Here is a 13,842-nt window from a genome sequence, read left to right as displayed (position 1 = left end):
CTCTCAAAGATCTGGGAGACTTTTATCTTATGTCAAAAATCATTTATCTTAATAGATTAAATTTGTTATTTCTATTATTTCCTGGCATGCAGTAACAATTGTATTTTAATAGGTGATCCACCGAACGTTTTGCTTGTATTCCATTCCTATTTCCTATTACTTTTACAGACACTGAAGATGTACTATTAATTTTAGTATGAAATATCTGTCACTTTACTAAAGATATCACTGTAGTTTTTATGTGTTACTTTATTATTTAATTTACATATCTATCTCAATGTTGTTTTAGAACTCACATTAGAGTTAAAAGACATGATGCAATATGTACCAACATAAAGGACTAAACAGAACAGAACAGAAAGGATGAGTGTGAGAAAAGAGCCAAATATCAGGACTGAGGTAGGCATAAGCCTGATCTTTTGGCATCAAGAGATAGCATGGTTGTGCTGAATATCCAAGTTTGTGGATCAAACCGAGATTTAGAATGGGCAAATGAAGATAAGATAAATTATTAGGCTTTTTTTTTTTTTTTTGCTATAACCATCTTAAATAGAGGCATGTGGTGTATCAAGTCCTATAAGGATGCACAGGAGTTAGGTCTTAGTGCCCAAGACATCAAAATATTTTTCCTCCAAACTCTTCAAGGAACAGTAGTGGATGGAGGATGCATCAGCAAATAATGAACTGGATACTTAAAGAAAGTGTTGACAACATATAATTGTTAAGTATGTATCAATATGTACACTATGTGTGTGTGTGTGTGTATATGCACAGGCGCACACACGTGCACACTACTGATGCTTGCTAGTTATTGCCCTAGCTCTAGGAAACTGTAATGTGAAGAATTAAAAATAAATTATCTGAAGTGCTGAAAGGACTAAACAACTTGGAATTCATTAATACGACAATCAGATAACTGCTCACCCCCCTTCCTTTCTGTAATGACAGCTAAAACTCAACACACAACCACTTACATTATACAATCATTAGATATCCAATTTATCTGGCTAACAGATGATTCTCTCTCACAGACACACATACAACAGTTTCTCATAGACAATCTATTACACCTTTCTTCTATGGATATTTCATGTATGCAGTTCTCCTAAACTGGCAAACCACTTTCCTTTAAGCCTTTAAAAATATGACTGGTTAACATCTATACGACTTTAAACTTCTTTTGATGGCAAGCTTCAGCTGTTCAAGAAATACATCAATAGGTTTCTTAACCATTTGTTTGCACATAGAAGTGTAATGATATAGGTTTTCTTTTCCTTTAATGTCACATGATGATCAACGTTCATTTCAGTACATCATGGAGACTAGAATTGTATCAGGAATCATTACTTTAATTTCCCGATGTTTCAACTTCATATTAAGGTCATCATCTGGAGTATACACGTATAGATACAAAGACAAGCTACATTACATTTCAAATAGTATGTCAAAATGACAATGATTTGGTCAACATTATTCTAATGGTCTGACCATTATAGTGAGAGGGGAAAAAACATTACATCAAAACTATATCCTATTTATAACATCAGAAAACAAATTCATATAAATACTTTTAATACAGCAAAATTGGTGGCTTAATCCATAATTAAACATAAGTTTTATTATATTAAAGTTAAGATATGAGATAACTACAGTTCTAATTATAATTAACACTTAGAACATAAGGCTGTGTGGTTAGAATGTGTGCCATCCATATTCTTCGGATTTTTAGACCACCATTATTGTTAAGATTAGGGTGGTTCGTAGAATTTCATGGGCCTCTTTACATTTCAGCTCATACCATGTTTTGGTGTGATATAAACAACAGGTGCCTTTCCAGTCAATTCTACATAGGATTGAATGGAAAGTCAATTTTTTAAAATATATATACAGTCATCCCTCAACTTACGTTGGGGTTTCGTTCCATCAGGCAGGACGTAAGTCGATACATTAAATCAACAGAGTTATAGGGGTTAGGGGCTTAACAGTAATAAGTAAACTGTCATTTTAATTTTTAAACCTTATTATAAAGCTGTACTGTGCATTACTGCCACTATAAAACAGGGGAATAATCACCCAAATCTTCCTCCACAAACACAACTTCATTACCTTCCCTATGTGAAGGACCAGGGTGCGGCTCCTCTGGTGTAACCTTTGTTTTTTTTTATGTAAATGTCCAATGTGCTTTGCTCATTCCTCTTCTTCTTTTCGTCATAAATTTGTCTATAGCAAGCAAATGCATCATGTACACTCCTTTCTACTAATAAGTAGTGTTCAACATTGGGATCCATGTCTTCAACCATTTTGAGAACATTGCTAAGTGCAGAGAACATTTCTGCAAGACCCTTCACTGTGAATTGTTTAACTATCTCTCCTTGTTTCACTTTTTCCTCTTCCTTTTCTCATTCTTCCTCTTCCAATTCGACCAATTCTTCGTTGTCAACTCTTTGGGGGACACTTCCTATGAATTGAACTATGTCATCATCATTCACTTCGAGATTCAGGTTGTTTGCTAGGCCCACTATTTCTTCACTCAACTTACAAAGGTTTTCATTTTTTTTCAAAACTTCCAAAATCATGCACAAACCTTTTTAATGTCTCTTTTCAATATGCTACTTATAAATTCAGATATCACTTCATCCCAAACTACAGCAATATTTTTAATAGCATGATAAATATTGAATTTTTCCAGAATTGCATGAGAGTCTGGTCATTTCCTTCATTAGCAGAAATGGCTTGTGAAAAAAGTTCTCCATAGCTAATAAACCTTAAACACTACTAGAACTCCCTGATCCATCGGTTAGATCAATGAAATAGCTTTGGAGGGAGAAACATGATCTTGAACTTGGTGAAGATCAATATAAAACGGATGACCTAGAGCATTATCTAGAATTCATAAAATTTTAAATTCTACATTTTCTTTCACACAATAGCTTTCCATTTCACTCGCATAACAGTTGATTAAGGCATCCTCATAGAATTTTTGAGTCATCCACAACTTCTTATTTCTCCGATAATTAACTGGAAGAGTATGCTTCCAAATGTTTGTGAAGGCTTGTGGATTCTCACTGTGCCATATCACAAATGGTTTCAGTTTATATCCAGTCATTACCCACTAACAGAATCGTAACACGGTCTTTAAGAGCTTTGAAACCAAGCATAGATTTTAACTTTTTGTGGATGAATTGTCTGCTCAGGCATTTTTTCCAAAACAATGAGGTCTCATCCATATTAAATATTTGCTGTGGAAAACAATTCTCCTCCGTAATAATTTTACCAATTCCTCCACAAAATCCTTGGCAGCCATCTCATCATAACTTGCAGATTCATTTTCACATTATGCAGTGCAAAACGTTGCTTGAATCTCATGAACCAACCGGAAGAAGCGTTGAATTCACAGTCGTAACCAGGCCCTGCTTTCTCCTTCAACATGTTGAAGGGATTTAGTGCCTTAGCGGTTATGGTCATAGTGCTAAGTGGTATGCACTTTTGGTTCAGGTACTTTATCCATGACACAAGTAGCTTTTCCATATCAGCGATAGGAGCTTGTTGTCGCTTCATCACTATCGTTGAACTTGCAACTTCATTTCAAGACCAATTGCTCACCTCTTTTTCTGTGATTCTTCACTAGGTTTTTTAATTGGACATGTAGGGACCATGTTGCACAAAATATTGAGAAATATTTAACGATAAATACACAAATAACATATTTTTCAAACACAAAATCAACAGAGAAGCTGTTGAAGCCAAGTGCTGTCTGTTGAGGGAGGTTGCCACTGAATGCGCTGTTGCCACTGCATTGTTGCATGATGCACTGTTGCTAAATAAAAACCTTTATACTTTGCACTCGCTTGCATTTTGTTCAAAAGTAGAGTCAAAAATGTTATTTTTTCCATTATGGGATCACGGATGTATCTTCGTAAGGATGTAACTCAAACGGACCTAAGTCGAGGAATGACTGCAGTTATATTTTGCATTTTTTAGAGTCATTAATGGCTATGAAACATCTGGATAACCTCAACAAGTATGGCTGCATTAATTTGTCAACTACTTTCAGAGCAAGTACTTGTGCTCTTGAAGACGTTTGTTTGTAATCAAACAAAACAGAAGCCAATTAATAAACATCTTTCAAGGATTTATTGTTTTGGTGCTGTAATACTGTGAAAAAGATGAATTAATTACTATGATATCGGTAAAACTAATTCTGAAGTACATATTTGAAATGAATCAATTTTTTTACATGAGAAGTGGCATGGCTATTAAGGATTATTAATAGCCATTAAAGATGGTGCTAATTGTTTGGCTAATATGAAGGAGTACAAGTCAACTGCAAGTTTGTGAATTTTAGGTAATCCATATGCAGTATCTGGATATATGAATTTTTAAATTTTTTGCTGGTATCGATAGCTTCTCTCATGATGAAGATCACAGTCAGTTTTACAATACCTCTCTATTTACCAATGTCCTTCCATCAGCCTATTTATTAATTAGAAATGTTTTTCCTCAAATACAACTGATTTATAATTTTGGCCTCCATTCTGGTTTACTTTACTTAGAAAAACAAAGCATACAGATAGAGATCACTGAGTTGGATTTCATCATACTTCATACTTATCTGATGGTCAAATCCCTTTACTATCTGCTTAATTTCATTTTAATACTTTGTAACTCGTTTATGATACTTCAGGTTTTATGATGTTAGAGTAATTTAAGGACTAAAAGCCTGCATCTTATTTTCCTCTCTCCAATTGCCTATTATTCTACTCAACAGCTGGAAGAGAGCTATAAAATGCACTGCCCACTGCATCTGATCCATATGGAAGATTTTCATACAGTGTAAGAAAACAAAATTTACTGAAATTTGCAAAATAAGAAAAAAACGATGAGAACGATTGAAAATCGAAAGTATAAAGGAAACTAGAAAGCTGCTTGATAACACAAGAAATCTTCAGTAATATTCCACCAAGTTAAAGTGCTATTTCGTTTTGTAATTGCATTTTGAATTCATCTTCTTTGACCATATATTCATTACAATTTTCAGTATCTCCTTTATCACTGTTTCTTTTCATTTATTTTTATATAATTCTTGATAAAACTTAGCTATTATCTGTAACATTTATGTTCTGTTTATAATCAGTATTCCATTTCCATTCTTTTACAGGTGGCAAACTAATTTTGTTCTGTTTGTAATTATAGATAACAGCTAAGTTTTATCTATAATTATATAAAAATAAATGGAAAGAAACAGATAACAGTAATAAAGAAAGAGATACAGAAAATTATAATAAATATACAATCAAGTAAGATTGTAAGATGAAGTCAAAAATGCAATTACAAAAATGAAACAGCACCTAGACTTGAAGGAATATTAACTTGAATATTAATAGAAATATTGAAAAACAGAGGGGATCACTTGCATATAAAACTAGCTGACAGAATAATTAAAAGAAGAAAGAATTTCTAAAAGATAGAATATTTGAAAAATCATCCTTCTATATGATAAAAGTAAGATTTATATGCTTTTAATAAAAATTATATGTACAATATTATTATTATTATTACTGCAATGCAATCTCCATGGAGTTCTAAGACTCACTGCAGGAGACCAAACTATCAGCAAAATATCTATTGTACCTCTCCTTGAAACCATTAACAGACAAAGAGCTCACAACTTACTCAGGCAATCTATTAAATTCATTTACCACTCTCCAAGCGAAAAATCTAGTCGTCCTCCTACCCTTGATAATTACTCTTGCCCAACTTCCAGTGATGACCTCTTTCCCCTCCAACCAAGTGCTGAAATATTTTCTTGCATCAATCCTATAAAAGCCTTTAAGTAACTTAAATGTTTCTATCATTACTAATAATACAAAGAGCCAAAGGCTTCAATTCGACGACGTGAAAATATTTAAGTTAAGGGATATGATTACATCCCATATTGTTTTTCGAATTTTAACCGAATAAGAAACTCAAAGAGTTTCATGCCGAATATAGAAACTATATAAAGTTCGGCGAGTCCAAGCGTAAGCAAATCTGGATAGTGCAACACATAACCTGTTTGGTAGTGCAACACTGAGGCAACTCATAGCAAGGGTGGAGCAAGCTCCGATCACTGTTCTTGGTATTTACTCATAATGTGAAACCCAGCTCCCAGGAGCTGTATTACTGTTCTACATTATGAGAGGTCACTACCCAGACCAGTTTCAACCTTTATTGAGGTCTCATCAGTGAGTAGGTAGACCTAGTTAATACCAAGTTTGTAGCGAACAGAACTTACATACCATACTATAAGAATTGCCAAGAAGGTGTCCTAATAAATTACTAATTATATGAAGTTATGTGTTGCACTATCCAGGTATTTGCTTACGCTTGGCCTCACCGAACTTTATATAGTTTCTATATTCGGCATGAAACTCTTTGAGTTTCTATCATATCTCCCCTCCTCTCTTTTTTTTGCATATCAACCAACTTTTGCAATCAACAAACATTCAATCTATTCTCATAGGAAGCATTCCACAGACCACTCACCTCTGAATTCTTTCTACCACTTTCTCATCACCAAGAAATACAGGTAACCAGACCTCATCACAGTAATCCAGATTTGGTCGTATCAAGGCTTTAAGAGGAATGATAACTCTCTTATCTTTGCTTATTAGTAATCCTTATTAGTAATCAATAACAAGTAATCCTGTAAACTAACTTGGCTACTTGAGCAATATGCCTGCTAAATTTCAGCTCTCTATCTACTACTATCCCCCAAATCCCTGGCTTTATAAATTTTCTGGAGTACAGTACACAGCATGTAATCTTTATATCCCAAAATGGATAACTTTTCCACATTAAATTGACATCCATTGTGCTTTGCTCATATAGTCAGCCTATTTAAATCAAGCTCTCCACATCACTTTCATTAACCATTACCCTACCCAACTTTGCATCATCAGCAAACAACTGAATATCTACTTCAATTATTTCATATATCATTTATATACAAATTAAACAGTAGTGGTCCAAGAACAGAGCCCTCTGGCACACCAATAGTCACCTGCCTTCTCTTGGATTCTGTTCCTCCATATACTACTTTTTTGTATTGTATCCATCCATTAGCCACCCTTTTATCCCTGCCATCAGTTTCATATCCATTCCCTTTTGTTGCAGTTTGTATGGAGTTCCATGCAGCATCCTGTTGAATACCTTTGCAAAAATCAAGCAATATTATCATGTACTGATTCCCTTTATTCAACTCTGCTATCACTCTATTACAAAAAGTTAATAGATTACTAAAGCAAGACTGACTGTCCCTTCACAAAGCCATGTTGTCCCTCACAGGTTATCATATTCTTATCCACCCCATTCCTGAATTCTCTTTTTGACCAACTTTTCCAGTACTTTTACCACCACTCCTGAGATACTAATTGGTCTATAATTTGCTACCACATACGTAGATTCTCCTTTATGCAAGGGAATTATTTTGTCCTCCTTCCAATCCCTTGGGTCTTTGCCAGAGCTGAGACTTTACAGCCTAGTCAAACGCATCAGCAATTTCCCTTCACATACTCATAAAACACAAATGGATATCCCATTCAATCCCACAGTTGTATTTGCATTCAGATCCTGCAATATACAAAGTACCTCCAATTCTCCAACCTCTGTTCTCACCTCAGTCATAATGATATCTTTACTTGAATGATATGTCCTTGCAAAAGACCAGTTAAGTAGCTCAATAAGTTTGTCTGCCTCCATTACCTCTGTACCATCTTCGGTCATAGTTATTCTTCCATAGTCATTCTTCCACATACTTGACATATAACAAAAAAAATTGGGATTTCCTTTCGCCTGTATGGCTAATTTCTTCTCATAATCTGATTTTGCCTTCTTTACCATGCTGGTCACCTTTCTTGCCTGATTCTTGTACTGTTCATGAGTTAGCTGGTCGCCTTTTTCCTCATATACCCTCCACGTCATTTTCTTTGTTTGCAGCTTATGCTTATTGATACTACTCATCCATCTAACTCCTACCTGATTTACCCTCCTGACATTGGGTACAGAGTGTGATATTGCTTCCTCAAGATATCCCTTGACATCCCCCATGCACTGTGAACGTTCTTTCCTTGAAGAATCTTTATACCATGGTGCTGCTTCAAGCTATTCTCTAAAGTGTATCATAATCACATGCCTTGTATTTTCCACATATACTCCTTCTGAACTGGAATTTCCACATTTTGCTACCTCCCCAAGTCAAAACCACATGATCTCTTTCCCCCAATCGGAGGCAATGTAGCTTAGTTATGGACAGGTCTTCTGATCCTATAACAAAATCTAACATTCTCATACTCCAAGTCCACCTCCATCACATTTTCTTCAAGTAATTACGTTTCTCTCAGTAAGTATATAAATTCTATTTCCTTCCTGCCATGTGATCTTTCCTTCTTCCGATTTGTGTCTCCAAATTGAAGCCCCCATAATGATTACTCGACTTGCACTCATTGTAGCTGATGCATGCCTTATACATCATCCCAGGCACCCCCCCCCCCCCACCTATGGCAGTAACCAATTTTATATTTTGCCCAAGTGGCCTTAATCTCACACCAGATTGGCTCAAACGAACTGCCATCTGCATGAATGACAATTATTCTTGTTGGCTGCAATTCATCTGCTATCATTAGTAATAACACACCCTCTGTCCTGTCTAAATCCATCACATTATATCCCTGTAATTATATTATCTGCTGTTAGCCAAGTGTCACTAATGTCTATAATGTTTGGTGAAGTTGCACTAACCAACTAATGCCAAAAACTCCTCCCTCTTGTTTCCGATACTTCTGGCATTAGTATATAAAAACTGCAGCATCCCTTTACACACCCAACCACCTTTACTTCCTGAATTGACTACCCTATTCAATATTTTTGTTTGAGAGACTAGACTTCCACTTGTTGGTCATTCTCACACTTGTTTCATGGGTGCCTTCATAAACATTCATATTCATCCACCCTAATCTCTTTAGTTTTCCTGATTTTGAACTTCCACACTCTCAGTGAACAAAGCTCTCTCTCTATATATATATACACCTAACTGAATCCATTTAAGTGCAGTTCATCAGAATTGTACCAATCTTTACATCCATCAAACTCAGGTCATAGGTCTGAGTTTAATGGATGTAAAGCTTCTAATCATTATCACTCACATTGATGATATTGTATGCATGTTACAATTCTTATGTTATGATGATGATGTTCCTATGATGGACAGATATTGGAGCCATTAAATCAACGTTTAATTCATTCCTAGTGCTGATTTACTTCCATTAAACCTCAAATTTCATACTTCACAAAATTAAACCTGAAAACATTAATCAACAAAACATAAGCCATTATATCTTTCATCCATCTTTTTGCAAGCAGTTCAATTTCTAATACCAGTCCTGACTTTCTCACCATTAGTACTTTGCACATAATAAAATAAATTAGAAGTACTATGATTGCAAATCTTGATATTTCAATTGATGGAATTTTTCAGTTTATGGAGGGTGGGGAAAGGATGAGAGGCCATCCTTGGAAGCTGAGAATGAAGGGTCACCAAGAAGGGTATGAGGGCTAGATTTTTCTCTCAGAGGGCAGTATGTGATTGGAATTGCCTTTGGATGTTGTGAGTGCAAGCAGTGTGAATGAATTCAAGAATAAGTATGATAGCTGGTGTGTGTAGTATGTGGTCTCCCTCGATGAGTTTCTGACTCCCTGGAGGTCATCATCATCATCATCATCAAATTCCTGCCATGTACCCTCAAGGGGTGTACAGGATATGGCAGTACTACATGAAAAAATTACATCATTACTAACTTCCTATCTACAATTTTCCTCCAAATCAGTCTGTTACTTGTCAAGACTCCAGCATTATCAGATCTTATATTTCTATCGTCTAAGGCACTTTGTACCGTATCAATCCACCTATATCTTGGTCTTCCTCTGGGTCGTTTTCCTGCCAAACTGGCAGAGAACACTTGTTTTGCTAATCTTTCCTCTCCCATTCTATTTAAGTGACCATACCATCTGAGATTAGCTCTGCTAACGCATTCCTGGATGCTGACAATGTCAAGTTCTTTCCTAATATCCTCATTTTTAATATGATATTGCCATTGATGCCATCTGTTCACGCCTCTAATCTTTCTCAGGACTCTCATATCTGCGGTCTCTAGTCTTTGGTCAAGTGTGTTACTTCTGACCCAGCTCTCAGATCCATAAGTTAAAATTGGTTTGAACACAGTCTTGTACACAGCTAATTTAGTGTTCCGACTAATTTCTTTCTTATTCCATATGAATTTATTCAATTGACTTCCCACGATACCAGCTTTGCTGATTCTGTTGTCTATTTCTATATTTAGTTTACCATCTTCAGTAAAAATTGTGCCTAAGTAACTGAAATGTTTTACTTGTTCCACAGGTTCTCCATTCACAACACAGTTGACATTTTCAATGATTCTGCCTATTTTCATTGTCTTTGTCTTTTTATTGCTGACCTTCATACCATATCTATTACAACAGCTATTCAATTTAGTCAGAGAATCTTGCAGACTTGTAGCGGATTTATTTAGAAGTATAACATCATCCGCATAAAGCAAAGAGCTGACATTAACATCTCCAATTTTGATATCAGGTTTAATACCACATTCCTTCATAATGTGATCCATATAGATAATGAATAACAGAGGGGATAATGTACATCCTTGTCTCACACCAGATTTAACATTAAACCATCTTCCTGTACTTCCTTCAATTCTAACTGCTGACTCACAACTCAAATAAAGACTAAGTATTGCTTGATATAATGCCCCATTGACACCATATAACTGCAGCATATTGAATAGCTTCTCTCTTGGCACCTTGTCATATGCCTTTTCCAAATCGACAAAACTTAAATACAGATCTTTGTTATATTCCCATGCTTTCTCGACTATTTGTCGTAAAGTGAAGATCTGATCCTGACAGCCTCTATTTGGCCTGAATCCAGCTTGTTCTTCACCAAGCTTTTCTTCCACAATTCTTCTCAACCGTTTCTCAAGTATACTTGCATAGATCTTGCCAGGAACACTCAGTAGGGAAATACCTCTGTAATTCTCACATTCAGTTTTATTTCCCTTTTTATATATGGGTACTATGAGAGCTCTACTCCAATCATCGGGAATTCGTCCCTCTGTCCAGGCTTTCTGAACTATGCAGTGCAGCCACTGTAAGACTCTTATACCACCATACTTCAGCATTTCTGGTCGAATATCATCTACTCCTGCTGCCTTTCCACATTTCAAGCCTTTGATGGCTTTTTCTACTTCAAGTATGGATATGTATTCCTGACTGCATGCCTGGTCAGTGTTTTTTTATCACTGTGCTGTCATCACTGCTTGTTTCATTTAGCAGTTTTTCAAAGTAATTACTCCATACTTCAAGGATATCTTTTTCTCCTGTTTTCATTTCACCTTTATCATCTCTAATTCCTTTTACAGCACTCTTTCCTCCATTCCTAAGCTTCTTCAACAACCTCCAGAATATTTTGCCACCTTCTTGATATTTATTTTCTATATTCTTGCCAAAGTCCTCCCATGACTTTTGTTTAGCTAGTTTTACACACTGTTTAGCTTTCTTACATTTGTCTCTGTATTCTGTAAGAGTAAAAGCTGACTTATTTGCCAGGAACTTTTGATATGCTTTCTTCTTTTCCTTCACTGCCTCTTTAACTTCCTGTGTCCACCAGGGAGTTCTGATTTTTTTATCTTTGCACACAACCTCACCACATGCCTCTCTGGCAGAATCAATCAATGTTTCCTTCAGAGTTTGCCACTGAATCTCCAAGTTTTGATTCCTGTTCTCAAACTCTTTCATTTTCTTTTCAATAATATTTCTGTATTTTAGTCTACAGTTTACATCTGAGAGCTGCTCAACTTTTATTCGCTTTAAAACTTTCTTACATGTTATTCTTTTCAATATGAAATTCAATTTTATCCTGCTCAAGACTAAATAGTGATCACTTCCAATTTCAAATCCTCTGTACACTCTGGTGTCCTGCACCAGGGAAAAAACATCACTATCAACAATAACATAGTCAATGAGACTTTTCTTATTCCTAGCCTCTTCTCTCCATGTGAATTTGTGCACATTTTTATGTTGGAACATGGTGTTAGTAATAACCAGTCCATGTCCTGAGCAGAAATCCAACAGATATTTGCCATTATTATTAGCTTTGCTCTTTTCTCCAAATTTTCCGAAAATATTTTTGTATGTCTCACAATAATTTCCTACTCTACTATTTAGATCCCCAACAAGGACCAACTTTTCCTTTTTCATTGTGTAAGTTGCTTTTTCTAATGCCTCAAAAAATTCCTCCACTTCTACCTTAGTAGAACCTCCTGTGGGACCATAGGCACAAATAAGTCTCATTGTCCAGTTCCCCATTCTCATATTTGCCCACATTACTCTACTTGAGACTGACTGCCATTCAAGAAGATTAGCCTCGTATTTTGTGTTGAATACTATGGCTACTCCTTCTTTTCCTTGATTGTTATTGCCTGAATATAACATTTTGTATTTATTGCTCAGAAAGATCTCACCAGTTTTGGTCTTTTTTGTTTCAGTCACCCCTATTATGTCGATCTGGTACTTATCTAATTCCTCAGCTAGCTCCATTTCTTTGCCATTCAGGCTTCTTACGTTGATAGTACCGATCTTTAACTCTGGTGATGTTGAGTTGGGGTTTGTTTTCAGATTTGTTCCAGTAGCTGACTTTTCGCTGTTCGCCCTGGTTCCCTGGCGAAAACAACGGGGGCCTTGTTTAACCGGGCGACGCCCCAGCCGGCATGAAATTTTGTCATGTTGTACCATCATTTTTTATTTTGGTTTAACCAATAAGAATACAATTTGGTCGGCTAAATCCCAAATTGCCAGCCCATCCTCGTTCGTTCAGTATCAAAGTAGATACCCAACAGGGTGCACCACGAGAAGGTGAGGATTGGACATTAGGTCAGAAGCCCTGGTCGGTTCTCCGCATTCCTTTAAAGGCTATGTGGAGGTCTCCTCTCAGTTATACAGCTTTGACCCGGTCTCTCTTAATAATACTAATAATATTTTCAGAAGAGTCAGTGATGGAAATAAACAAAACCAGATGGTACTATTCTGGACTATATTAAGAGTGAAGGTGAAGTTTCATTTCCAATTTACTGATTTCTCTTGCATTCAACTACTGAATATAATCTGGCATTGTGACAGGTAGCACTTATGCAGAACAGCAGACACTCTTGTACTCGTTCAGAATGGAGATCATACACCCATCTGAAACCAGCTCGAAAGGTACAACCATTTGAAACTAGGTACATTCTCAAAATTCCAAATGTACAACATATCTCATTTTTGAACTAACCACTTTTCTTAGGACTGAAAGCACCGCTTCACAGGACTGATTATTTGCTGATTTTTATGTTTGGATTGTTGAAATAGACCCATTTTTCATCATTTAATAAATCAAATTTATAAAATTGGTGAGCAACCCTCTACGAACACTTAAACAATAGCTAACATGTTATGCTGTCAATTCATTGCAAAAAATGTTGACAACTTCTTTTGAAACTATTCTGCAGTTTCCTTCAGCACTCATGAAAGCACCAGTAAAAGAGGAATAAAGCAGTAAAAGAATGTCTGTTAGAAAGTGGATAGAGTGTACTTGTGAGCAAGTGTGACAGAGAGAGAGAGAGAGAGAAGCGAGGGGGGGGGGGGAATCAGCAATTAACCAGATGACTTTCTTCTGGAAAACATCAAGAATTTTTAGCAAGGCTTTTGGTGACCATCCCATATGTGGGAATAATA

The 13,842-nt window shown here is 35.9% G+C and overlaps 1 protein-coding gene across 1 annotated transcript in view; it reads right to left on the bottom strand.

Annotated features, from left to right (window-relative positions):
• Positions 1 to 13,842, bottom strand: part of LOC150103427 (RING finger and SPRY domain-containing protein 1-like) — a 358,201-nt gene that overhangs the window by 233,082 nt on the left and 111,277 nt on the right. Inside the window, exon 8 of the mRNA XM_090397430.1 lies at positions 11,431 to 11,441. Coding sequence (XP_090253556.1) covers positions 11,431 to 11,441 — 11 coding nt within the window. The remainder of the gene's footprint in view (positions 1 to 11,430; positions 11,442 to 13,842) is intronic.

Source organism: Typopeltis vanoorti, chromosome 9 (genome assembly GCF_054136105.1).
Source record: "Typopeltis vanoorti isolate ZY-2024b chromosome 9, IOZ_Tvanoo_1.0, whole genome shotgun sequence".
NCBI classification, from domain to species: domain Eukaryota; kingdom Metazoa; phylum Arthropoda; class Arachnida; order Uropygi; family Thelyphonidae; genus Typopeltis; species Typopeltis vanoorti.
This window is presented reverse-complemented; position numbering and strand designations above follow the sequence as displayed.